Genomic DNA, 27,592 nt, shown 5'->3' on the forward strand with positions numbered 1-27,592 from the left:
TTGCATATTGTATTTGCATGAATTCCCCACAATTCCCCACAATGGGTAACCATTTCATTCACTAAGACCATGCCTAGTAGAGGTATTTGCATAGAACTTTGGGGCACTCTCACACCCTTCCTTCGGGCAGTCTGAGTGCAGTTTAAGATGCGTGTTACCTGAACCTACTAGGAATGTTTTTAGTTTTGCTTGATTCCAGACAGCAAAGTTAGACTATGGTCACTTAAATCTAAGAAGTACCAGCCAAGGGTATTTTTCCAACTTGACTTTTTGTTTGTGTGTGTTGTTGTTTGTTGTAAGTACAGTTTGAATAAACCATAAAGTTAAAGAGCAGGGTCACTTGTGGAGTCATTAACGAGACTTGACCAAAAAATGGTGATGTATTACAATCTACAGGAAAGTCCCCAGGAATAGATGGTGTTCCTGTGGAGGTGTGGGAGCTAGGAGGGAAGAAAGGGATAAAGATCCGGAAGGTTCTGTTTAACAGTGTTTTAAAAAGACAGAAGCATCAACATCCTGGAAGAAAGCTGTAATGGTTTTAATACCTAAAGATGGTAAAGACCCATCAAATCCAGCTTCATATAGTCAGGTTTTGATTCTAAACCAAGATTATAAAGTGTTCATAATGGCTAAAAGAATGGCAAAGGTGATGGCAAAACTAATGGATCAGTGTGGTTTTGTGGAGGGGAGGCAAACATTTGACAACATTAATAGAACAATAGTGATCCAGAAGGTAGCAGAATGTAAGCAGATACCACTGTTGTTGGTGGATTTTGATGCAGAGAAAGCATTTGACAGAGTAAGCTGGGACTTTATGAGCAGGGCAATGGTAGCATTTGCATTCCCTGAAAAAAAAATAAGGTTGAGTAGCAGGATATATGAGGGATTGGAGGTGAAATTTAAAGTGGGTGGGGTCCTCTCTGATGATTTCTGTTTGAGCAGAAGAACCAGGCATGGTTATCCTCTTTCCCCTTTGTTGTTTGCATTATGTTTAGAACCATTGCCAGAAAGAAAAACATAAGGGACTCTGCGATTCAGTGATTTCATTGGTATAGTAATCAGGAAAATGTTCTTTTATTTGCAGGTGATATTGTTTTGTACCTGATAAAACCAACAAAGGACATTTTCATTGTTGTAGAACATTCTGTGATGGTTTCAAGTCTTTTTTGGAATACAAAGTTAATGAAGATAAAACAAAGGCAGTAGCTGTAAACTATATACCTACACACAAACTGGTTCAGTAATACCCATATTTATGGGCACATGATAAATTGAAGTACTTAGGTGCATGGTTTAAAAGGGATTTTGTTATGGCAGCTAAGGGTATGTGGGGAAGAGAATAAACAAAATATAATATAAAAAATGAAAAACTGGAAGCTCTGTGTATGGATGTGGATGGCAAAATCCAAGCAGTGAAAATGTTTGTTCCTTTACTTTTTTACACATGCATATTTTTATCAACTAGAGGAGAAGTTGTGGATAGCAGTTAATAAAGAGTTAAAGGACTTTATCTGGGAGGGAAAGAGAGCAAGAGTCAAATGGGGTAAGCAGATCCTTCCGGGAGAACAAGGTGGGTTAGGGTTACCTGATTTGAAGGGGTATTTCAGAGCTTAGCACTTACGACTCTTACACACAGCGAAGCAAAAGCTGTAATTCAAAGTGGAAAGTGATGATGAAACGGGAAGCTCGAGGAAAAAAGAGACTGGGGTTTTGGATGCAGATCCTTAAGGAGAATAACAATATCCATACAGGATAGCATGTTTACAAAGTAGCAAAAACAATTCTAAGAACCAAGCCAACACAGGAATGGAGAAAGGAGATTTTGCAAGCAGGTACGACTGATTGTCAGTGTGGCATTATCAAGATACTGACTGACAGTTGTATCATTAAGAGCAGTGTAAAGGTCCTTGATAAAGACATTAAAGGGTAGGGAGGCAAAGATTGAGCCTTGTGGCATTTCGACGGAGTTGGGCAGGAATGGTGATTGCTTTTACTGCAGTTTTACTGCCTGTAGCCAATTAGAAAGGTAGTTATAGAACCAGGAGAGGGAGGGAGTTGAGAGTAGTGAGGATAGTCTGTGGAGAAGAATCCGATGGGAATACAGTGTGAAATGCCTTGGATACCAATGGGAATACAGTGTGAAATGCCTTAGATAACAATGGGAATACAGTGTGAAATGCCTTGGATAACAAGTCAAAGAACAGAAAGGAAACAAAGTTTCCAAAGTCCCTGCAGAGGTTGATATGATGGGTGAAGTTAAGGAGAGCAGTGGTAGTGCTGTGGTGTGATCTGATGTAGCCTGAAGCCATACTGGGCAGAGGAGTGGACATCATTTATTAATTGCTTGATAAGATGGGATTGTGTACACTTTTTAAGGATTTTTGATAGAGAAACAATGGCTATAGGCGGTATTTACCGAATTAAGCAGTCATTTCAGAATTCAGTGGAGTCTCCTTTGTGTAAGGGAATAATTAACTTTTTACAGGTAACAGGTGGATAGATCTGTTTATGAGAACAGAGACAAGTTATGTAAAAGGGGTGACAGTGATGCTAATGTATTCTAAAGGCAGAAGTGTCCATCTTTACGCTATCCATGCAAATGGGGAATGGATGTATGGCTGCTGAATCATACACCAAGGCGCTATATGAGCCTTTACACAAGTGCATGGATCAGGCCTACCAAACAGAACCAAGATCCTGTCCTCCAAAAAAAGGAACTCAGTCTGGTGGTCCCCTGCCATTAACAAACTGTACAACAGAAGGAAAACCTGTTGTAGAAATGGGTTAACACAGGGTGGCGCAGTGGTTAACACTGTCACCTCACAGCAAGAGGTTCTCCGGTTCGATTCTCGGCTGGGGTGCCTTCTGTGTGGAGTTTGCATGTTCTCCCTGCGTTCGCGTGGGTTTCCTCTGGGTACTCCGGTTTCCTCCCACATTCTAAAGACATGCTTCTGGAGCATTTCTCCCTGGGCCTCTGCTGAAAACAGGATCTGTAGAACCTAGTCAGACTTTCCCGGTCAACAAATGTAAAATAAAAATAAATTAAGTCCCAAGACTGGAAAAATTCCCTTGTAAGTCTCAGCAAAAAACGGAGATCCCTCATCAAATCTTCCAAAGCTAGGTATGAAAACAAAATTGCTACAGATGCTAAAGATAACCACATGGCATTCGTTATTTAAGTCAAGAATCTGCATAACAATATGCAGAGGTGCTCTGAGCTACTGCACAATGGCACCACTTATACTTAACCAACAGAAATTGCCAATATCTTGGCCGACAGGTTTAGTGCAAACCTCACCCCCAAAAAGGCCTATCCCAATACCCGAGGAATGCCAGATGCCTAATATCATGGCTGAACAGGTAGAAGCCGCACTATCCAAAGCCAAAAATACAGCTTCCATGGGACCTGATAATATACCTGGCTGTGTTCTACACAAACTACAAAGGAAACTGACACCACACCTGAGTGCCTTGTTCAACCACAGCCTCACTTCAGGCTTTGTTCCCACCGAATGGCGCACCGCTACAGTCATGCCACTCCACAAAGGGGAAGCGACTGCTGACCCTGGAAACTACCACCCCATCAGCCTGATGAGCCTGATCTGTAAGTCATGAAGCTCATGATTATGAACCTCATAAATAGAGATATTGGGAACCTTCAAACCCTGGACCCCTCACAGTTTGGATTTGTGAAGGCAGATCGTGTCTCCTCAACCTGATAGACTTATTTGAATCTGTCACCGGAGCGGTTGATGTAGGCAAGGTAGGCCATACAGATTACCTCGATCTAGCCAAGGCCTTCGACACCATCCCGCACTCAGAGATCATTGACAGACTCGCTAACCTAGGCTTAAACCCCTATGTCATAAGATGGGTTGCCAACTGGCTCGTGGGCAGAACCTACACGGTGAAAGTAGCGGACTCCAAGTCCGACTACGGGACAGTTACAAGTAGAGTCCCACAGGGATCTGTCCTGGGTCCTGTCCTGTTTGGTATCTACTTCTCTGAAGTTCAGGCCAACACCAAGGGACTCTGCTTAACCAAATTCGCGGATGTCTGCAAACTGGGAGCTATTATTGATTCCCAAGCTGATGTAGACGTCTTACAAAAAGGTCTCTCAGACACTGACTGGTGCCAGAACCATGGTCTTGAGCTCAATCCTAAAAAGTGCATAGTTATCCCCTTCGAGGAAAACACGGTGCCCGCAAACTACCACACGAACGGTAGCCCACTCAACTCCCAAGGTGTGATAAGAGATCTAGGGACACAGGTAGATAGCAACCTCTCCTTTGACAACCATGTTGCCATTGTAGTTACAAAAGCCCTTCAATGTGGCACACCTCATTACAAAAGGTTTCTCATCCTGGATGAAAGAAGTCATAATCCCTCTCTACTCATCCCTCATTAGACCCGTAATACAGTACAATGCCCCATTTGGCATGTACCTCACTAAACACGTACAACTGGAGAGGCCACAAAAATTCCCCACAAAGAGGATCCTAGGACTCAAACACATGCCCTATACTGACAGATTCAAAGAGCTACAGCTTTACTCAGTCTCATATCGCCTACTTAAAGGCGATCTGTGCTTGGCATACAAAGCCATGTCTGACCCAGTGTTGCTAGACATGCTTCATCTGAAGAAGTCTCCATCTCTTTGCACCACACGCTCCAAAGACCTTAACCTAATCACCACAATAAATAGAACGTGCTGGTGGGAAAGGTTCCTAACTCAGAGACTTCCCATACTCTGAAATAAACTCCCCATTCATGTCAAGCAGAGCACTTCACTAGCCCTCTTCATGAAAATCTTGACGAGTGAATGAGTAACAGGAAATTCACCCAGGGGGATCATTTCAATAGCCCTGCTCGATAGGGGCACAATAAACTAATGTCCGGCAACAGGACGATTAGGAATATTCTTGGGCTAGGCTTGTGTTGGCTCCAGGGCCATTAGCCTAGTGCTCCTCTATGAACCTAAGGTAAGATTGGCAACAGCGAGTGTAGTAGTTTTCAACCTGTCATGAATTTTTTTGAGATATTGATGAGAACAGGATTGATGTGAAAGACAGGGATTTTGGGGGACAGTTCTACGGGAATGGAGAGGGGGTAGATGGTTGTGTATGAGAGAAGTGTGAGTTGCTTTGGAGTAGGTTTGGTATGGTTAGCAGTAGTAGGAGTTGGTTGGCCTGGATTTGGCAGGTTGTAAATGGGGACCAGATGTATTTGGGGTTCTTAGTGTGGGTATCCAGGTTTGAAGTGTAATGGCTGAATGCTTGATTTATTCAGTTATTTATTTTTGTGCAGCTGCAAGCTCTGTGACATTTTGGAGACTGCACTCTCTTTTGTTATGAAGATTTCCAGGTTTTGTTTCTGGCTCTCATAAGTTTAGTACTTTTTTGAGCTAAAGAGCAGGGTTACATTTAACTCACTTGTGTCTGGCTGTGGCTAATTGGTTTAATATAGTGAGGAAAATGTCATTAAAAAGTGCAACTGCTTCATCGGGGGGGGTTAATAGATGCTATTTGCAAGCATTCAGTGTTTCAGTGAATGTGTCCTTACGTTGAGCTGAGTTGTGGACTCTGTTATAGTGGTTGTCTTTCGGGAGTGAGTTAGCAAGAAAGCAAGAGGCTGTGCAGGTTGTAGAAAGAGAGGTTTATCCTGCATTACATTACAGGTCAAAGGAGAACTGAATTTATTGTAGGTAATTGTTTCTTGTATATTTTACTGATAATTTAACTCGCACTGTTTAGTTAACCCTTCTTCAAGTATTTTGTATAGCGTATTAAAGAAAGAAATTGGTAAGGTATTGATGCAGAAATATTTCAGGTGGTGGGAAGTGAGAAAAAATAGTAAAAATGAAAGATACATTGTATACACCTTGGCTGCAGATGACTGTCATTGTTGAAGTGACACCCTGATCCCATGTGCAAAAATTGGGGAAAAAAGGTGATATGTGTGTGTGTGTGTGTGTGTGTGTATATATTATAAACACCTTACAAAGGGCTGCACAGTGGGGCATGAGAGTACCTTGCAAAGGGCTGCACAGTGGGGCATGTGAACACCTTACAAAGGGCTGCACCGTGGGGCATTAGAGTACCTTACAAAGAGCAGCATGGTAGGGCATGAAAGTACCTTACCAAGGGCAGCATGGTGAGGCATGAGAACACCTTACAAAGGACACCACAGTGAGGCATGAGAGTACCTTACAAAGGGTAGGACAATGGGGCATGAGAGTACCTTGCAAAGGGTAGCACGGTGGGGCATGAGAGTACCTTGCAAAGGGTAGGTGGGGCATGAGAGTACCTTGCAAAGGGTAGCACGGTGGGGCATGAGAGTACCTTACAAAGGGCAGCATGGTGGGGCATGAGATTACCTTGTAAAGGACTGCACGGCGGGGCATGAGAGTACCTTACAAAGGGCAGGACAGTGAGGCATGAGAAGACCTTACGAAGAGCCATACAGTAGGGCATGAGAGTACATTACAAAGTGCCGCACGGTGAGGCATGAGAACGCCTTACAAAGGACAGCACAGTGGGGCATGAGAGTACCTTACAAAGGGCTGCACAGTGGGGCATAATATTACATTACAAAGGGCAGCATGGTGGGGCATGAGAACGCCTTACAAAGGGCAGCACGGTGGGGCATGAGAGTACCTTACAAAGGGCAGCACGGTGGGGCATGAGATTACCTTACAAAGGACAGCACGGTGGGGCATGAGAGTACCTTACAAAGGGCAGCACGGTGGGGCATGAGAACACCTTACAAAGAGCAGCACAGTGGGGCATGACAACACCTTACAAATGGCTGCATGTTGTGGCATGCAACACCTTACAAAAGGGCCACACAGTGGGGCATGAGAACACCTTACAAAAGAACCGCACAGTGGGGCATGAGAACACCTTACAAAAGGGCCGCACAGTGGGGCATGGGAGTACCTTATGAAGGGCCGCACATTGGGGCATGAGAGTACCTTACAAAGGGCCGCACAGTGGGGCATGAGAACACCTTACAAAGGGCAGCACTGTGAGGCAGGTAGCATTACTGTCTCACAGCATCTGTTTCTGGAGTTCAGTTTTCATTCTGAGACGTGTTCTGTGTTGAGTCTGCATGTCCTTCATTTGAGTTTTTACCATTTCACCAGGTGCCACAGTTCTCACAAACATCCCGGAGACATATAGTGGGCGAATTGGCAGTCCTAGTAATGGCCTGTAGGTGTATGTTTGGTGAGTGTGTTTAGTGGGGTCATTTAATAGGGCCTTGCAGTTCTAGATGGAAATCTTAAGAGCAAATTTAAGACTTGCAGTGTTGTGAGACTTTAAAGGAAGCTAGTTCATTAGAAATTTCTATTAAAAGCTGAAATAAAGTGCAAGAGGTTTCAAAAGAGGATTCACGTAACGTGAAAACTGGTAGAAGAAACAGTAGAAAATAGAGAGGTTGTGTTTATATCAAAGCTGTTTGGTTGAAGAAACAGTTAAACAATGTGGATCTGAAAGACACAAATAGTTTTAAGTTAAACAATTTTCTGAAATTCATTGAAAATTAAAAATAGGCTTTGTGGGCTGTGTGAGACTGAGACAAATTAACTTACTTGACCTTGCAAATATTTGCTTTGACAGATGTTTTGTAAATCCATAATCAAATGACATACAAATTCAGTTCTGTGTTTACATACAGTGTTCTGCACATTCAAAGTTCTTCTGAGAAATGCAGTGTTTTCAACCTGTCTTGTGGAAGTACATTGTAAGTACATACCTGATAGTGTAATATGCTTCCTTCTGTTTAGGTTGTGGATGTAGACACACCTGTTCTCCTACCTGGTAACAAGTAGAAAACCAGTAACATGGATTTAAAAATGCTTTTTAATGGCTTGTTTGCAGAAGATGTGGAATGCAGAATTTGTGGAGTTATTGTTCAAGACACCAAGATAATCACAATAGAGATGGCCCTTGGAACTAGACAGACTTTCAACTTAAGCACTCAAGCCTTTCATTTCTCAGCCTGGAACTTGCTCAAAACTCATAGCAAGCACTTATAAACCCTAGCACTAGACCCCCTTATACTGTACAGAAGGACAAGGCTCTCTATTCGACCTTACCAGCCATTCAGTAAAACAGTTTACTGTACCTATCCAGGCATGTCCAAAGGGCAGTTTTAGGTGTACTCTCCAGTCCAACTGGTGAATTTGGGCATTTTGAGGCAATGTTACAACTGCCTCTTGTACACAGAAAACCCTCTCCTCCTACCACCAAATACTAATACATGCGAGAGATGCAGTTATACAGCCAAACTGGAAGGTAAGCTCTCTCAACCCAAGACTGGATCAGACAGTCAAGAGGAGAAGGGAAATACTTGCACCACACCACCAGTCTCGCATAGACCCATTAAACCAGCACTGGCAAAAAACACACATAAATACACGAAAACATGCTCTGAGGTTCTAAATAAAAATCTGCAAAAGAAACAGAGACCTCCAAAGCAGACATCCAAGCAACCCCCCCCAACACAAACCGTGAAACACATACTTCACAAATCCAGTGTGCCACGCAATCACAGCCCTTAAGGCAAAATAACATACCCAACATACTAGTAATAGGTGACTCTATAGTCAGGCACACTGACGTCCCACTCACTAGGCTGAATAAAGAGAAGGTTACTGTCAGGTGCCAGGATCTGCCACATAACACAAGCACTCAGGTCACTCCAGAACAAGTACAAATACGACTCTGTCATTGTCCATGTTGGTGTGAATGACCTGAGCCGTACCTCCCTGGACTACATGAAAAGAGACATGGAAGAGCTCTCTGATCACATAGCCCAGGCCAGTATGACCCTGACCTTGAGTAGCATCCTGCCCTCGCCAAGAATGATACCATGGTATAAAGAAAAAATTATCAGTTTCAACAGTTGGCTAAGTTTCTGGTGTCATTCAAAGGGGATCCAGTGTCTGTCTGCCTGGGATGACATGCTCGACAAGCCACGCTGCTTTGCTAAAGGCGGCTTGCACCTGTCACCCTTAGGCTTTCGAATACTGGCCAAGGCTCTTGCCACACCCCCATAGTGCCTTTTTTAGGCAAGGCTCAAAAGACAAACCCACTGCTATAAATAGCACAGTAACAAAAATCTGAGGGTAATGCTACTCAATGCCAGAAGTCTAAACCTCAAAATGCACGCACTCAAGGCACTCCTCAGTATGGAGAAAATCGATATATGTGCAGTAACAGAAACCTGGTTTATGGCTCCAGTGAGCACCCCAGAACTAATGGGCTACAACTCATCCATACATTTCGACCACAGAACCCGGACCAAAATAGAGAAGGTAGGGCATATCCATATTCATCAAGGATACCCACACCTCCAGGTTAGTGGCACAGCACGATGCTTCAGAGATCATCCACGTGCAACTAACAACGGGCAAAACTGCAATTCAAATTGCAGCTTGCTACAGATCACCCACCATGTCCCAGGACCCCCATTCCTCATTTCTGGAAACACTGGGAAACATAAAGGTCCTACTAAACACCCTAATATTGGGTGATTTCAATTACCCAAACATTAACTGGGAGAACTACTCAAGTACTAACTCCCTTGCCCAACATTTCCTAGAATTTATAAACTCAAACGCCCTGGATCAACTGGTCAACACTCCCACCAGAGTTGACAACATATTGGACCTGGTCATCACCAACATGGGCGACCGGTGTTCCACACCGGAGGTCAACCCCTCGCTGGTTAGATATGTTCATAAACAAATCACTTTAGATATCCACATTCCGCCCCCACCCCGGACAAGGAAACCACCGTGAAAAACTTTTCAAAAGCAAACTTCCTGTTATTTAAGACCGAGGTGGAAAGTTTCAAAGCCCCCATGCTAAAGGATAGCGCTGTCCAAGCTGCAAAATCCTTTACTAATGCATTCTACGGGCACCTACAAGAATGCATGGATTGTGCTATCCCAAGCAAAACCAAGACTCACTCCTCCAAGAAAAGGAAACCAGTCTGGTGGATCCCTGCCATAAACAAGCTATACAACAGAAGGAGGAAACTAGTACGGAAAAGAGTAAAATCCCAAGAGGGGAAGACATCCCTGATCAGTATCAGCAAGAAACTACAATCCCTCATAAAATCATCCAAGTCGAGCTTCGAAGGAAAAATTGCCAAGGAATCAAAAGATAACCGCAAGGCATTCTTCAGCTATGTCAGGAATCTAAGTGGTAATGCTCGGAGTTAGTGCAGAATGGTACAAAATACACTGAACCGACCGATATCACCAACATCCTGGCAGACAAGTTCAGTGCAAACTTCACCCCCCTCACCCCCAAAAGGACCCATAACCATACCAGAAGAATGTAGAGCCCCTGAAATCACAGACATTCAGGTTAAAACAGCCCTCTCAAAAGCCAAAAACACAGCATCAGTGGGACCGGACGGTGTCCCAGGCTGCGTCCTACACTAGCTCAAAGACGAACTAACCCCTTACACAAAACATACTGTTCAAACTCAGCCTCTTCACAGGCTACGTACCCATAGAGTAGCGCACAGCAACGGTTATTCCGCTCCACAAAGGTGGAGCCACAACAGACCCTGGGAACTATCGCCCTATAAGCCTGACTAGCTTGGTCTGCAAGGCTATGGAGTTCATCATCATCATGGAACTCATTAAAAGAGACATTGACAATCTCCAAACACTGGACCCTACCCAGTTCGGCTTTGTTAAGGGCAGATCATGCCTCCTAAACCTGGTGGACGTCTTTGAGACAGTTGCCAAGGCTATAGACAAGGGAAAGGTGATGCACACGGCCTACCTCGCAAAGGCCTTTGACACCATTCCCCATTCTGGTATTATAGATAAGCTCACCAGCCTGAACATAAACCCCTTCTTCACAAGATGGGTTGCCAACTGGCTCACGGACAGAGCCCACATGATGGGAGTTGAGAGATCAGACCCATCATAGAGTACAATGCCCCATTTGGGATGTACCTTACAAGACATCTGCAACAGCTGGAAAAACAACAGAAGTACCTCACCAAGAGGATCACTGGCCTCAAACAGATGACCTATGCAACTCGACTGAAGAAACTCCAGCTGTACTCGGTTGTATACCGTCTACTCAGAAGTGATCTCTGCCTGACATAGAAGGCCATGTCCAACCCAGAAGTGGTGAACATGCTCCACCTAAAGAAAACCATATCCCCTCGAGCCACATGCAGTAGGGATCTAAACCTCACCACAACAGTAAATAGGATGTGCTGGAGGGATAGATTCCTGCCCCAGAGACTTCCCATGCTGTGGAACAAGATTCTAATCTACATTAGGCAGAGCTCCTCACTAACACTGTTCAAGAGAAACGCTGACGAGTGGATGGGAAACAGAAAGTTTACCCTGGGGATCACTTCAGTGGCTCTTCTGGACAGAGGCACAGGGAACTAATCTTGGGGGGCGGCGAAAGCCAACACATTCTGGCTAGGCTTATAAATGCCTTTGGGCAGATAGCCTAGTACTTACCTATGAACCTAGTACCTACCTATGAACCTATAAGTGTTTATGGAAAATGAAGTATGGCACAGTGGGGGAGGGGGGTTGTAGGGTGATGTTATATAATGTTAGCATCTAAACTGCATGATGAGAGATGTATGTATGACGTAATGGATATTTTGTTTTCCCAGTTAATAAAATGACCCCACTGTTTTTTTTTTTTATTTTTAACTGCCTTGAGGTCTTTAACAGTCAGTTCGGGTACCACCAACTAGGAGATGGACCTCACTTTAGGCATCTCATCAAAAGTAAGGCACCCCTAGAGTGTATGCCATTGCTTTGGTAAAAAGCGAGTGCCCCACAAATCCTTGGTAACTCACTTTGCATTGCAGCCTTTCTTGGCTGGGGGTACCACATGCCACCATATTCTGCATAAGCTACCTTGGATGGTTTCCAGTAATGGAAGTTTGATCTGTGATGTAGACACATGCTAATACAAATTTGCAAGATTTTAATATCTCACTTGGGCAGGAAAACCTGCATTTTTGCCTCATGTTTGCGTGCCCATCTGGCTCCTGCATCCCAGACTGGGTACCTTCATCACAGTGGTTAGCTCACTTATTGAATAGTGTTCCATGGTATTGATGTCTTCAAAGAGAGAACCAAAGCCAAGGATTTCCTGTCAGAACAGGTCAGTTGTAAATATTCTAACATGTTATGCACTTGTATTATCTAATGTTTCTGTTAGTACAAGTATAGCTTGCCCGGGAAAGCGTACTATACATCTTGAATGCAGATTGTTTGTATTTAAAATTCTCTGTCATGTGATCTGCAGTAGTATTGTGGTGAGTTGCTTTGACTTTGTTAAACTTGTTTCTGTATTTAAGGTACATTAATTTTTATCTATGTTTTGTATGTAAATAAGTTTTAGTGATCTCTATACCTTTTATCTCACCAAGTTCCCAAAATTAGTTGTTTTTATGGGTTATACTTTTACGATTTTATGCATTTGTATTTATTTTGTGTATGCAAACCATTGATGAACTTGTTTTTTCTATATTTAAGGTCCACAAGTTGTTAGAGGTTGATCCACAGTACTGTGTAAACAGATTTTTGTTTAGATGAAGTTTTATAGGAATCCCCAGTAGTATGCTCACATTTCCCTTAGCAAAATCTTTATCTGTGTCCTTGCCAACCTTTAGTAAATCAAAGGCTGTCCAGTTGCCCTGCATTGGTGGAAAGCTAAAGTGCTCTCAGCTAAACTAGTAATTATTGTGTTTCTTTTGAGTCCTCTCAGCAAAAGTTTTACCTGTGTCCTGGGCAGCCACCAATAAACCAAAGGCTGTCTGGCTGCCCTGCACTGTGAGACCGTTTGTAGGTACAACTCTAAAGTGCTTTCAGCTGAACTAGTGTATGTTAGCGTTGTATTTAATCTGTCCTCTAAACCGAAGACATTTTTGCTATAGCCTTTTACTGTAGGCGTGCACACTGCTGCCCCCCCCCATTCTCTTCCTATTGTACTCCTAGGTCAGTTACTTAAAACTGCTTCCTTTCATTCTCTCGCAGAAGGTTTACCTATGTACTTGCTGCCCAGACTTGTACTGGTTTCCCTGTACAAGTAGTGGTTCTTGTTACTCCTAGGTCAGTTACTTAAAACTGCTTCCTTTCATTCTCTCGCAGAAGGTTTACCTATGTCCTTGCTGCCCAGACTTGTAGTGGTTCTTGTTACTCCTACGTCAGTTACTTAAAACTGCTTCCTTTCATTCTCTCGCAGAAGGTTTACCTATGTCCTTGCTGCCCAGACTTGTAGTGGTTCTTGTTACTCCTAGGTCAGTTACTTAAAACTGCTTCCTTTCATTCTCTCGCAGAAGGTTTACCTATGTCCTTGCTGCCCAGACTTGTAGTGGTTCTTGTTACTCCTACGTCAGTTACTTAAAACTGCTTCCTTTCATTCTCTCGCAGAAGGTTTACCTATGTACTTGCTGCCCATACTTGTACTGGTTTCCCTGTACAAGTAGTGGTTCTTGTTACTCCTAGGTCAGTTACTTAAAACTGCTTTCTTTCAGTCTCTTGCAGAAGGTTTACCTATGTCCTTGCTGCCCAGACTTGTAGTGGTTCTTGTTACTCCTACGTCAGTTACTTAAAACTGCTTCCTTTCATTCTCTCGCAGAAGGTTTACCTATGTACTTGCTGCCCATACTTGTACTGGTTTCCCTGTACAAGTAGTGGTTCTTGTTACTCCTAGGTCAGTTACTTAAAACTGCTTCCTTTCATTCTCTCGCAGAAGGTTTACCTATGTCCTTGCTGCCCAGACTTGTAGTGGTTCTTGTTACTCCTACGTCAGTTACTTAAAACTGCTTCCTTTCATTCTCTCGCAGAAGGTTTACCTATGTCCTTGCTGCCCAGACTTGTAGTGGTTCTTGTTACTCCTACGTCAGTTACTTAAAACTGCTTCCTTTCATTCTCTCGCAGAAGGTTTACCTATGTACTTGCTGCCCATACTTGTACTGGTTTCCCTGTACAAGTAGTGGTTCTTGTTACTCCTAGGTCAGTAGTGGTTCTTGTTACTCCTAGGTCAGTTACTTAAAACTGCTTCCTTTCATTCTCTCGCAGAAGGTTTACCTATGTACTTGCTGCCCATACTTGTACTGGTTTCCCTGTACAAGTAGTGGTTCTTGTTACTCCTAGGTCAGTTACTTAAAACTGCTTTCTTTCAGTCTCTTGCAGAAGGTTTACCTATGTCCTTGCTGCCCAGACTTGTAGTGGTTCTTGTTACTCCTACGTCAGTTACTTAAAACTGCTTCCTTTCATTCTCTCGCAGAAGGTTTACCTATGTACTTGCTGCCCATACTTGTACTGGTTTCCCTGTACAAGTAGTGGTTCTTGTTACTCCTAGGTCAGTAGTGGTTCTTGTTACTCCTAGGTCAGTTACTTAAAACTGCTTCCTTTCATTCTCTCGCAGAAGGTTTACCTATGTACTTGCTGCCCATACTTGTACTGTTTTCCCTGTACAAGTAGTGGTTCTTGTCACCACCTTGTACTAGATTGATAGCACAAAATTTCTAGCTATTAGGAAGATACTGTGATACACTGACCTGGAATTGACTGAGCTTGGTTTTCCCTGATTATCCTCGTCCGGTTTTCTGGCTCCTCCCACTCTGTTAGCCTTTGCTGTGCTTGGGCTCACTTCGCTCCTCTACCCCTACCCCCATTCTCACCCACCCTGACATGATTTCTTTCATGGCTAAACCTGCTTTGCCCCACCTTCGCACTAGCCAATAGACATCTCCAGTCCTCTACTCATACTCCGCGTCACCATTATGTATAACTCGCACTCTCGTCCTGAGGCTTACCTGCTAGTAACTCTTTCAGGTACTCACTGAATAAAACTCCTTCAATCACTCCTGATTTTTTCTACTAACCTTAAATAAATTCTTTATCCTTTGTTTCTGACCTGAAACTAAGTCATGGCTATGGCTTTCAAAACTCTTTTTCTCTCCTGCCTTTTTCTAATTCTTTTCTCAGCTGTAACCACTTACCATAGTCCTCACCTGCTTACCACACCATCTCCCATACTCTCTTATCTCACTACCCACCATACAAATAAGTACTCCACCCCTATTGCCCCCTCTCTCTTTAACCATTCCACTATATCATTTCACAAGTTCAAAGTATTGTATGTACCGAATGCCCAGTCTCTCATCAAAACAAAACATCAGTTCCTTTGCAAATGTTTCTTCTTGCACATACTTCAAAGGACAATACTACTCTTATCTAGTGATATTCACCCCAACCCAGGCCCTTGCCACCAGCATTCTAACCATATTTTTACAGCACCCCCGCTTCCAGCTGCCCCACAAATAACTCCATTATAATCACAAGCCCTCAAAAATCTTTTATCTTTTTTTTTTGTCTGAGTATACAAAGTACGGTCAGTAAATGCACCCTCCTTTCCATTTGGATTTCTCAGTATAACCCAGATATACTTGCCCTATCTGAAACTTAGCTAAAACCTCGTATTACAAACTGCGAAATTCCCATCCCCTGGTTATAATATTCTTTGAGTGGATAGAAGTAAAAAAAGGGTGGAGGAGTAGCTATACTCTACTCAGAGCAGCTCTCCCTCCCCATTTCAATAACTATCCATGATTTCTTCCCTGCCGAAATACCTATGGTAACCTGTAACCTAATTCAGCACAAAAAACTTGCCATTGCAGTGATCTGTATATCCCCAGATGAAAACATTCCCATACTCGAACAGTTTCTTTCTTGGATTTCTGTATCTGTTCCCTACAAAACCGTCATCTTTGGGGATATGAGTATTGACTGGAACCTTGTTTATATTGACACCCCTAGCTACTGTATAAACCTTTATGGCTTTACCCAGCTGATCACATCACCCACGCACTGACAAAAAAATTCCCAGAACAGCTGAGTCATCAGCTGCATATTAATATCCAACTCCCAATACCATCATAACCCTTCCACCCTACCTAACTCCGTTAGTGACCACCTCCCTATCTCAGTAGTAAGACTCTCTCTCCCATTCATAACAAGAGCCACCAATACAAAGAGTCCTAACCTTACAAACTACGGCCCTGTCACCCTAAACAAACTACTGTCCACTGTAAACTGGTCATTCCTACACACATTACCCCTGGATAAGGCTGTTCAAAGCTTCAACAATATATTCCTCAAACGTATCACCTTGGCTGTCAGTAAAAAAATTGGGCTAAAATGTAATTATACACCATGGCTAAACCAGGCAACTCGATCCCTTATGAACAACCGAGACGGTGCCTGGAGAGCATGGAAAAAAATAACTCAATTTTCCACCTGAACATATAAAAACAGCTTCATAACCAAAAAAAAAGCAGGTCCCACTGGACAAAAAAAATTTCTATCAAAAATCACTGAGCAACCCAAAGAAGTTCTGGCGCTCAGTAAACAAATTACTATCTCCAGGGAACCCCTCTTCACCAAACTCCTAAACTTCTAGAGAAATTCCAACTCTACTTAACTTTTTCATCAAAACAATAGAAAAGCTTACTAAAGGAGACACTCTCGATATTAAGACTCCACCTCATCTTTTCTCTCATTCTCCCTAACATCCGTAGCAGCTTCCTTCATCAGATCACTTCTTAAACTCGAACCCTGTTCTGTCATCCCTTCATCAGATCACTTCTTAAACTCGAACCCTGTTCTGTCATCCCTTCATCAGATCACTTCTTAAACTCGAACCCTGTTCTGTCATCCCTTCATCAGATCACTTCTTAAACTCGAACCCTGTTCTGTCAGCCCTTCATCAGATCACTTCTTAAACTCAAACCCTGTTCTGTCAGCCCTTCATCAGATCACTTCTTAAACTCAAACCCTGTTCTGTCAGCCCTTCATCAGATCACTTCTTAAACTCGAACCCTGTTCTGTCATCCCTTCATCAGATCACTTCTTAAACTCGAACCCTGTTCTGTCATCCCTTCATCAGATCACTTCTTAAACTCAAACCCTGTTCTGTCAGCCCTTCATCAGATCACTTCTTAAACTCGAACCCTGTTCTGTCAGCCCTTCATCAGATCACTTCTTAAACTCGAACCCTGTTCTGTCAGCCCTTCATCAGATCACTTCCTAAACTCGAACCCTGTTCTATCAGCCCTTCATCAGATCACTTGTTAAACTCGAACCATGTTCTGTCATCCCTTCATCAGATCACTTCTTAAACTCGAACCCTGTTCTGTCAGCCCTTCATCAGATCACTTCTTAAACTCGAACCCTGTTCTGTCAGCCCTTCATCAGATCACTTCCTAAACTCGAACCCTGTTCTATCAGCCCTTCATCAGATCACTTGTTAAACTCGAACCCTGTTCTGTCATCCCTTCATCAGATCACTTCTTAAACTCGAACCCTGTTCTGTCAGCCCTTCATCAGATCACTTCTTAAACTCGAACCCTGTTCTGTCAGCCCTTCATCAGAAACTCGAACCCTGTTCTGTCAGCCGATAAACTCACTCCATTCATGCAGCCAGATCATAGCAAACCCTGTATCTATACTTATCAATAGATCCATCCAAATCCATAGCATACCCTGTATCTCTACTTATCAATAGTTCCATCCAAATCCATATCATACCCTGTATCTCTACTTATCAATAGATCCATCCAAATCCATAGCATACCCTGTATCTCTACTTATCAATAGATCCATCCAAATCCATAGCATACCGTGTATCTCTACTTATCAATAGATCCATCCAAATCCATAGCATACCCTGTATCTCTACTTTTCAGTAGATCCATCCAAATCCATAGCATACCCTGTATCAATACTTATCAATAGATCCATCCAAGAAAATACAGCACCAGGTATCTGCAAAGAATTCTTCATAATACTCCTCCATAAGGGAGGCAATTCTACAGAACCCTCAAATTACAGGCCTGTTGCCATGTTATCCATCTCCCTTATCCAACGTACTGGAAAAATGTATACAGTGACAAATGCTAAACTACCTCTTACAGGCAAACCTAATTACACCCACACAGCACAGTTTCTGACCCTCGCGCAGTACTACCACTGCCCTCCTATCTTTAACACATAACATTGCCCAAGCCAGAGATAATAATAAACTCGTATCAGCTCTATTCCTCGTCGTATCCAAAGCATTTGATACCGTTTCCCATCCCATCCTTCTAAACAAACTTTCCAGCCTACAACTCTATACCTTTACTACATCCTGGTTTAACAGCTACCTGTCAACCAGATATCAGTCCGTCATATGGCAAACATCATTCTCCCCTTTCCATCTAGTTAAGTCCGGAGTTCCCCAGGGTTCTGTCCTGGGCCCTCCTCTTCTTAATATATTTACAAATAATCTCCATGTCTCCTTCCCCCACTCTACCTTAATACAGTACTCAGATGATTCCACAGTTAACACCTCCGGCAATATGCAAAATCTCCACACTGTCACTCAGAAATCTCTGCACCTAGTAGAACAATGGCTAATTGTAAACAACCTACTTCTCAGTCCCAAAAAGGCCATATTTCTTTTTCATTCCAAAAACCTCAAACGAGCTAAAGAAAACTTCACCATCTCATCCTTAGATGATACAGTTATCATCGCTGAGTCAAACACCAAATTGCTTGGCGTTACTGTAGGCGACCAATTAAAATTCGACCTACATATTTTAAACTGTATCAAAAAGTCCAATCAAAACTAGGTCTTCTATACCGCAACAACAAGTGTATACCTAACAAATCTAGACCTGTACTGGCTCAAACATTTATTCTAACATCCCTGCTGTATGCTGCTCCCATACTTAAACCTCCAAAATAATCTCTTAACCAAACTAGGAACCACCTGTAACAAAATCGCAAGATTTGCAGCCAGTAATACCTACAAATCCCATCATTGTATATCCCTGAAAAGCTTAAGATGGCTTGAGCTCCCCCACATGCTTCAAATATCACAGCTACAAATTGCACACAGCATCCTAAATAGTCCCAACTTCTGCCCTACCCTTGCATCCATAGTTACACTCTGCACACCCAATCGTGACCTCAGAAACACACAACAAAACCTATTTCAGGTTGGCCAATCCAAGCAAAAGTATTGTAAAAATGCTTTACAGTCATTGAATTGCATGCTCATGCAACAAACATTCATTGTCCCTTCGCTCCACTATTCAAAAAGCAACTAAAAATTAATTTCCAGCATGCATGGATCTGTACTTGGGAAATTACCTAATGAATTTTTCGTCTTCTCTCAATTAACATATCTGCCTGGTATCGTCTGTCTGAACTGTCTACACATATTACTCTTTCTGCAGTTAATAACTATGCTATTAAATGCATCTTTGATGTTCTGTGTCATGATGTTACTCTGAACTGTATATTACGTATTACAAAATAGTTTTTATTTTAAGGCATTTATATATTTCTTTGTATATAACTTAATGCTTACCAAATTTCTCAAACATATTGCTACTGCATTCTCAAAATACTGTACTTCTGCCTCGTAAATATTTTTGTTGTATATTTCTGTTTCTCTGTTTTTGTACTGCTCACTGTCTTACAACTAGTTTTTTTTTATTTTTTTTACTAATCACTTTCCTGGGGCTCCTTGAGTCTCAGCTGAAAAAGGGCTCTCTGGGCCCAGTCAGACTAACCCAGGTAACAAATATATTTATTTATTTATTGCATTTGTTTACAGAGATAAGTTCACTGGGCCTAAAAGAGCCCATTTTCAGTGGAGGCCCAGGGAGAAAAGCTCCAACAAGATGCAGAAAAAAATATAAACATTAATTAGTACAGAAGCCGAAACAATGTTACAGATAGTAAATATAGTAACATATGTAGAACATATACATAAAAGCAGGAACCTAGTTTGTTTGATTACAGCAATATATACAGAAAATATACATTAAAGCAGAATTCAATTAATTCATATAAAAACAAAATAAAATAAACAAATAGTGGAAGAGATGATGTAATACGGAATGTAAAACTGCTTACCAATCAGCGCATTCATGGATTTAAATTGCGTGTTTGTATTGAAGGTATTAGTTCTGATGAAGTCTCGACAAAGATGAAAGCGTTAAGCTCATTTTTAACAAAGTTGTGTTTTTTATGAAGAAGTACTTGGGCTCACCCTTCGTTTTGTGGTTTGGTAATCTCTTTGAGGTACTGGTGGATTACTGGTTTATTTTACTGTGGTTTTGATTACAGGTTTTACATGGTTATTTGTTTTGACCTGTAGTTTGTAGTACTTGTAGTGACGTATCGAATCTGGTTGTTTTTACTTGCTAGTAGGATATTTTAAGACGCATTCTCCTGGATTAACTTTATCAGCATGCATTTAATGGTGTGATTTTTGCCTTGTGCATTTTCTTTGGGATAGTAGTTAAAAGGGTCCTTTGTCTCAGCCCACCTATCGGATCATTAAGTAAATTTAAAAACTGCAAAACTGTTTAGAATCAGTAGTCAGTATGCAACCTGATCAGAAGTCACAACCCTTCCCGTTCACAGATGAAACAAACAGTAGCATAGCCTACAGAGTTAATTCATACTACATAAATGCTGCTAACTCTCTTAATAAACCCAGTGCACCTAACACATCAGTAAATGGTACAGATCTTGTCATGACTACATTCTCAATTAACACAACTCCTACCACCATGATAAAAACTTGAGAGTAGAATATCTCAAAGTAGTTGCAGAAGGCAGTGTATACCCAATATGTATATTAACAAATTACAGTCTCCAAGAAGAAATAGTCCTGTGTTACCCCCTTACATAAAGGTGACATATCACTTGTCACCTTAAGGGGATAACGTAAGATAGAACTAGCAAACTACAAACCTGTAGCTATCCTGTCCTCGCTGTCTAAATACTTGAGAAATGTGTTCTTATACAGTTGATTAGATACCTTATAGAGAACAAGTTACTTTCTGCAACACAGCATGGACATTGACCAGGCTGTAGCACAGAAACAGAATCACTGACTTTAATAAACTGTATTCATGGCAGACAAAATCAAAGTGAAATAGTTTTATCTGTGTTGTTAGACTTATCTAAAGCATTTGATATGTACGTACTTGTACTCAAGGAACTAGGCCTTACAAACAATACAGTCAACTTGTATAAGTTATGTTAGCGATCAGTGTGTGTATGCTGGGCTGGTCAGCTGTCAACTCCACAAAAAATGTAAGTTTTAGGATCTTTATTCTTTTATGTTTTTGTAAGTAAAATGCATGTATTGTCTTACTCAGCAAATCTAATCCAACACATGGATGACTCAACACAAGTTTGTGCTGCACCTTCAGTCAAACAGCTCCAGGATGAGCTGCAGAATTTCTTTGTGAAAACTGTCTGGAACAACATAAAGTACTACTAAGTGCAAATAAAACTAAACTAACAGCATTTTCAGCTCCAGCCGAGAGATCAGACTATAACAAGTTTAACAGTGTTATCAGTCAGTAATACTGGAATTGCATTAGTACAGAATACAAAACCTCTGGGAATATTAACAGAGCCTAGAGCAAGATATTATCACCACATCCAACGTGCAGTAAAAAAAAACAACTTTGGAGTCATGTATAAAGTAAAACCATTATAACAGAATATGTACACATGGTTGTAAGTTAGATCTCTCTATTCCCTACTCGCCTCTGTTTCTGTAACAGAATATGTACACATGGTTGTAAGTTAGATCTCTCTATTCCCTACTCGCCTCTGTTTCGTCATTTTCCAGTAACCTGCAGTCCTCTCAGCTAGCTAGATTGTAGCAGTAGTTTAATTGTCACTATGTGGCACTTTACTGCCTTTATTGGCTGGAAGCATTTAACCTAAGTAGGCTGGTCTGATATTAAGACTGCCCACAACATCCTCTGTATCCTAGACAGATGCCCTGCCGCCAGTAAGTTATTAAACTGGTACCCTCCCACACCCCCGAGACTGCACCCTATAAACCTACAGCTAACATTTACTCAGAAATCTAAAAATCACAATTGTGATGGTCTATGTTCTACATATTTTGCTAAACTGTGAGTCGATCCCAGCAGGTAACAGAAATCTCATCTTGTCTACAGTTTTAAAATTTAAAATCATTGTAAAGATGTATCTCTAAAGCAAACGGCTTGCACTAGTATCAGCCCCATTAGCAAGACTGCTTCATATTTTAAATCTTATCCCATCATGAATTTGTAATCCCAATAAAATTGTACCCATTGATATAACAGTACTGCCCTTTTACCAACCGCATTATTGACCTCATGCAGTCAAAACAGACATGTATCGCTACATCCTCACTTTTTACTCTACAGTCTGCAGGTTATGGGCCTGATGTAGATTTGCTTTTTGAATACGATGCACCTTATTTGCTGCCTGTGTGCTAACTATGCAGTGAGGGAGTGTAGATACGCTGTAAACTAATGGTGAATGTTCTATTTGTTTGGGAGTTTTACATGCTGTTGGTACTATGTTGTTTAGATTTATGTCTGAGTTCATCAAATTGTAAGTAGTACATAATGCACTTAACATGGTTATAACCTTTAAAGTTATATAATTCTGAGTGTTATATTTTTACTGTTGGCTCATTCAAATGTATATAATGTGGAGCTTTTCTCTCTGGGCCTCTGCTGAAACATAGCTTTGCTCAGTAGGACTTCTCAAAAAAAGACAAATAAAAAAAATAAAATATGTAAATAGTTTAAAGTTTCATTTTTATTTTAACCAGAGCTGCAGGGTTTGCCACAAGACGTTTTTGCAGAAGATCCAAATGCTGCTGGTGTACCACGGAACTCGGATGCCCTCTATCGATGCAGAAAATGCCGGTATGAATTTGTCAGGTTCCTAGTCATGCTGTTTTTCTTGCCTCTGAACACATTGCTGTACTCGTCTGTTCCTTTTGGCTGTGCTTATACTGTTGTTGTGCTGTGTGTTTCTCTTTTGCAGTCGCTGCTTGTTTCACAGTTCAAGCATTCTAAGCCATGTTTTTGGCATTGGGGTAGCGGCCTTCTCTCATAAGAAGATTGCCCCACACCTTTCAAGTGGTGCTTCACCGGAGAAGACAAAATGCACTTCTTACTTCATTGAACCTGTGCGATGGATGGAGTCTGCCCTCTTGGGAGTTATGGATGGCCAGGTGAGTCAATGCTTCAGCGGAGAAGGCAAAATGCACTTCTTCCTTCGCGTCTGCCCTGTTGGGAGTTATGGACGACCATGTGTGTTGCAGGACTCTGGTTGTCTGTATTAATTGTGAGGGAAACATCACTGTTTCTTTGGTATATTCTGTCAAAAAATAAATAAAACTTTCCTTTAGGCCATCTTTCGACCCACAGTCGTTGGCAGACGCATTGTCTTCAGCTCTAAGTTCTGTTATTAGGACTATGTTTGAATTTGACTCTGCCAGTCCCTACATTGCATTTGGTTCCAGGATTCTTGATGTCAGCAACTTTAGATGGAGGGACATGTTTTGGTCGCATGGCTCAGACATAATCTGTCAAGTTCTGTGTCACAGAAGTTGACATTTCAGTCTTTGATGTCATGACATTCGGCATCAACCTTGAGGTCAAATGGTCCTTGAACAAGTTGGTCTGGGTCGAGCTGTGGCTTTCGGTTCTTTCTTTTGATTCCGGGGTTTTCCCGGTTGGCTTAAATGGAGATTTTGCCCGAGTCCATTGGCTTAGGTTTATGCATGGGCCCTTTTGACACTAGAATCCTTTTTGGTGTTAGTGCAGGAAACAAATGTGTTTGGCTATCCAGCACTCCTGCTGGACAGAGGGATTTGTGGAACAGGATACTTCTTCCATAAACAGGCAAGATTAGTTGTCCTTATTTTCAGATCTCTTCCATCTGACGACAGTTACAAAAAAAAAAAAACTGCCAAATGCCAGAAGATGCATCTAGACTAATTTTTGGAGTATGTGACCTGTATTTTGACTTGGATGAGGAAACTGAGTCCTGCCATTCATCTAGATAACCCTAGGTTCATGGAAATCTTAGAATTTGTAAAGGTAAACGTAAGATGATTCCACGAACCCTTTTTCTCCAGAGTGCATTTTAGACCTTCTGGCCTCTGAAGCCTTCTTCCCCTCCATGATCTCTCCCACTTGATAAGGTGGTTTGAAACTTGGTTAAGTCTGCAACCTTGATGTGGTGGCCTCTGTCCCGAAGAGGCCTCACAAAATCTTGCTGCCTCCTGAGGACTGGATGTGTTGGTTTCAGATGCCTCAAGTGGATTCTGTTGTTGTTCAGACAGCTTTAAAGAAGGCTCCATCCTTGTTTCCCACCTAACCAAGTATCTTACATGTTGGACAAATTGGCAAAGCATATTTGCTCATTCACTACTTTTTCCTTGAGGGCCGCAAACCATTCATAGGAGTTTCAAGGCTGTTTTAGTCCTTGACCATGTATGTCTTGCCAATACCCACTTCCTCTCTTTATCTCCTTTCTCAAGGAAGGCAAGGCCAGTTAGTCCTGGGTTAGATTTCTGGAACACCCATCCAGTCATCGTGGATCAGTTTGAAGGAAAATATTAAATGTTGTTCTTCTTTCGGCTTTTCCCGGTTAGGGGTCACCACAGCGGAACTCCGGTCCGCTAATGATTGGCAGATTTTTACAGTGCTGAGGTGCCAGCTCGACGCCCACCCTTCAACAAAGGCATGCCCATTCACACGTCTTTCAAACGCCACTCGACCGCGGGAAGGGCATGCAGACTCCACACAGAAGGTGCTCCAGCTGAGAATTGAATGGGAGAACCTCTTGCTGTGAGGCAACAACGCTACCGCTGCATCACCGCGGCTTGAAGGAAAATATTAAATAACATTGTTGAACCCTTCAGAAGAAACTTTATCCCTGAGAAGGAAGAAGCACTGAGTGACGACTCTGTCTCACTCACACTCTCTCTGTCTTTCTCTTGCACACTGTGTGTGTGTGTGTCTCTCACTCACACTGTCTCACTCACACTCTCCCTCTCTCACTCTCCCATTCACACTAACTCTCACATTCACACTCACTCACTCTCTCACTGTGTGTCTCTCTGTCTCTATCTGTCTCACTCACTGTCGCTTTGTCTCTCTCTCTCTCTCTCTCTCACTGTCACTGTGTCTCACTCTCACTTTCTCTGTCTTTCTCTCTCTCTCACTGTGTCTCTGTCTCTCTCTCACTGTGCCTCACAGTCGCACTCTCACTGTCACACACACTCTCACTGTCACACACTCACTGTCACACTCTGTGTCTGTCTCTCACTGTGACTGTGTCTCTCTCACTGTCTCTCTCTCTCACTGTGCGTCTCTCGCTCGCTTTCTCTCATTGTCACTGTCTCTCTCACATTGTCACTCTCTCACTGTCTCTCTTTCTCTCACTGTGCCTGTCACTGTCTCTCTCTCACACACTCACTGTCTCTCTCTCACACACACACACTCTGTCACTCATTCCTCACTCACTCTCACTCGCTTTTTCTGACTGTCACTCGCTTTTTCTCACTCTCGCTCTTTCTCACTCACACTCCGACACAGATGCGTGAACACCCTCTCATTTGCATTCTCTCCCACACACACACACACACACACACACACACACACACACACACACACACACACACACACACACACGCATTCAATCACTCACTCTCTCTCGCTCTCTCTCACACACACACACACACACACACACACACACACACACACACACACACACACACACACACACACACACACACACACACACATTCACTCACTCTTTAGCACTCTGCTTCTCTCTCTGTCTCATACACACACACACCCACACACACACACACACACACATTCACTCACTCTTTAGCACTCTGCTTCTCTCTCTGGCTCGTACACACACACACACACACACACACACACACACACACACACACACACACACACACACACACACACACACACACACACACACACTCTCTCTCTCTCTCTCTCTCTCTCTCTCTCACACTCACACACACACACACACACACACACACACACACACACACACACACACACACACACACACACACACACATTCAGTCACTCTCTCTTTTGCACTTTCCATGCACAAGCACACACTGTCTCTTTCGCACTCACTCTTTCGCTGTCTCTCTCTCACACTCACTCTGTCACTCTTTAGCACTCTGTCTCTCGCACTCACTCTCTCTCGCTCGCACTTGCTCTGTCTCTCGCTTGCACTCGCTCTCGCTTGCACTCGCTCTGTCTCTCTCGCACTCGCTCTGTCTCTCTCGCACTCGCTCTCTCGCACTCTCTCTCTCGCACTCGCTCTGTTGCACTCGCACTCTCTCTCTGTTGCACTCTCACTCTTGCACTCACTCTCTCTCTTGCACTTTCTCTCTCACACTCACTCTCACACTCACTCTCTCTCGCACTCGCTGTCTCTCTCTCTTGCACTCGCTCTGTCTCTCTATCTCTCACACTTGCTCTCTCACACTCTCTCTCACTCTGTGTTTATTTTGCACTCTCTCTCGCACTAACTCTCTCTCTTGCACTCTCTCTCTATCTCGTACTCACTGTCTCTCGCACTGTCTCTCTCTCTCTTGCACTCACTCTGTCTCTCTCTTGCACTCACTCTGTCTCTCTTGCACTCACTCTTGCACTCACTCTGTCTCTCTCTTGCACTCACTCTGTCTCTCTCTTGCACTCACTCTGTCTCTCTCTCTCTCGCACTCTGCTGTTGTCTCTCTCTCTCTCACACTCTACTCTTGTCTCTCTCTCTCTCTCTCTCTTTTTCTCTCTCGCACTCGCCCTCTCTCGTGCACTCGCTCGCTGTCTCTCGCACTTGCTGTCTCGCACTTGCTCTCTCGCACTCACTCTCTCTCTCGCACTCACTGTCTCTCGCACTCACTCTCTCTTGCACTCTCTGTCTCTCTCGCACTCGGTCTCTCTCGCACTCGCTCTCTTGCACTCACTCTCTCTCGCACTTGCTGTCTCTCTTTCTCTCACAAACACGCTCTCTATCACACTTGCTGTCTCTCTCGCACTCCCGCAGTCTCTCACTCTCTCTCGCATTCTCTCTGGCCCTCACTCTCTCTCTCTCTCTCTTGCACTCTCTCTCATGCACTCACTCACTCGCACTCTTACTCTCTTTTGCATTCACTCTTTCTTTCTCGCACTCTCTCCTCACTCTCTTTCTTGCTCTCTCGCACTCTTGCTCTCTCTCGCACTCTTGCTCTCTCTCGCACTCTTGCTCTCTCTCTCTCTCTCTTGCTCTCTCGCACTCTCTCTCGCACTCTTGCTCTCTCTCACTCACTGTCTCTCTCGCACTCTCTCTCTCACTCAGTCTCTCGCACTCTCTCGCATTCTCTCTCTCTCGCATTCTCTCTCTCTCGCACTCTCTGTCTCTCTCGCACTCTCTGTCTCTCTCGCACTCTCTCTCTCTCGCACTTTCTCTCTTGCACTCGCTCTCTCTCTTGCACTCGCTCTCTCGCACTTGCTGTCTCTCTTTCTCTCTCAAACTCGCTTTCTATCGCACTCGCTGTCTCTCTCGCTCTCCCGCCCTCTCTCTTGCATTCTCTCTGGCACTCTCTCTCGCACTCACTCTGTCTCTCTCTCTCGAACTCTCAATCTCTTTTGCAGTCGCTCTGTCTCTCTCACACTCTGTCTTGCA

The 27,592-nt window shown here is 43.0% G+C and overlaps 1 protein-coding gene across 1 annotated transcript in view; it reads left to right on the forward strand.

Moving 5' to 3' along the window:
• The window catches only part of DUSP12 (dual specificity phosphatase 12), a 243,990-nt gene that overhangs the window by 140,239 nt on the left and 76,159 nt on the right, over window positions 1–27,592 (forward strand). The window contains exons 4-5 of the mRNA XM_044085179.1: window positions 22,704–22,800; window positions 22,922–23,111. Of these exons, the coding sequence (XP_043941114.1) occupies window positions 22,704–22,800; window positions 22,922–23,111 (287 nt within the window). The remainder of the gene's footprint in view (window positions 1–22,703; window positions 22,801–22,921; window positions 23,112–27,592) is intronic.

Source organism: Protopterus annectens, chromosome 10.part0, assembly GCF_019279795.1.
Source record: "Protopterus annectens isolate FY-2018-M chromosome 10.part0, PAN1.0, whole genome shotgun sequence".
Taxonomy (NCBI): domain Eukaryota; kingdom Metazoa; phylum Chordata; order Ceratodontiformes; family Protopteridae; genus Protopterus; species Protopterus annectens.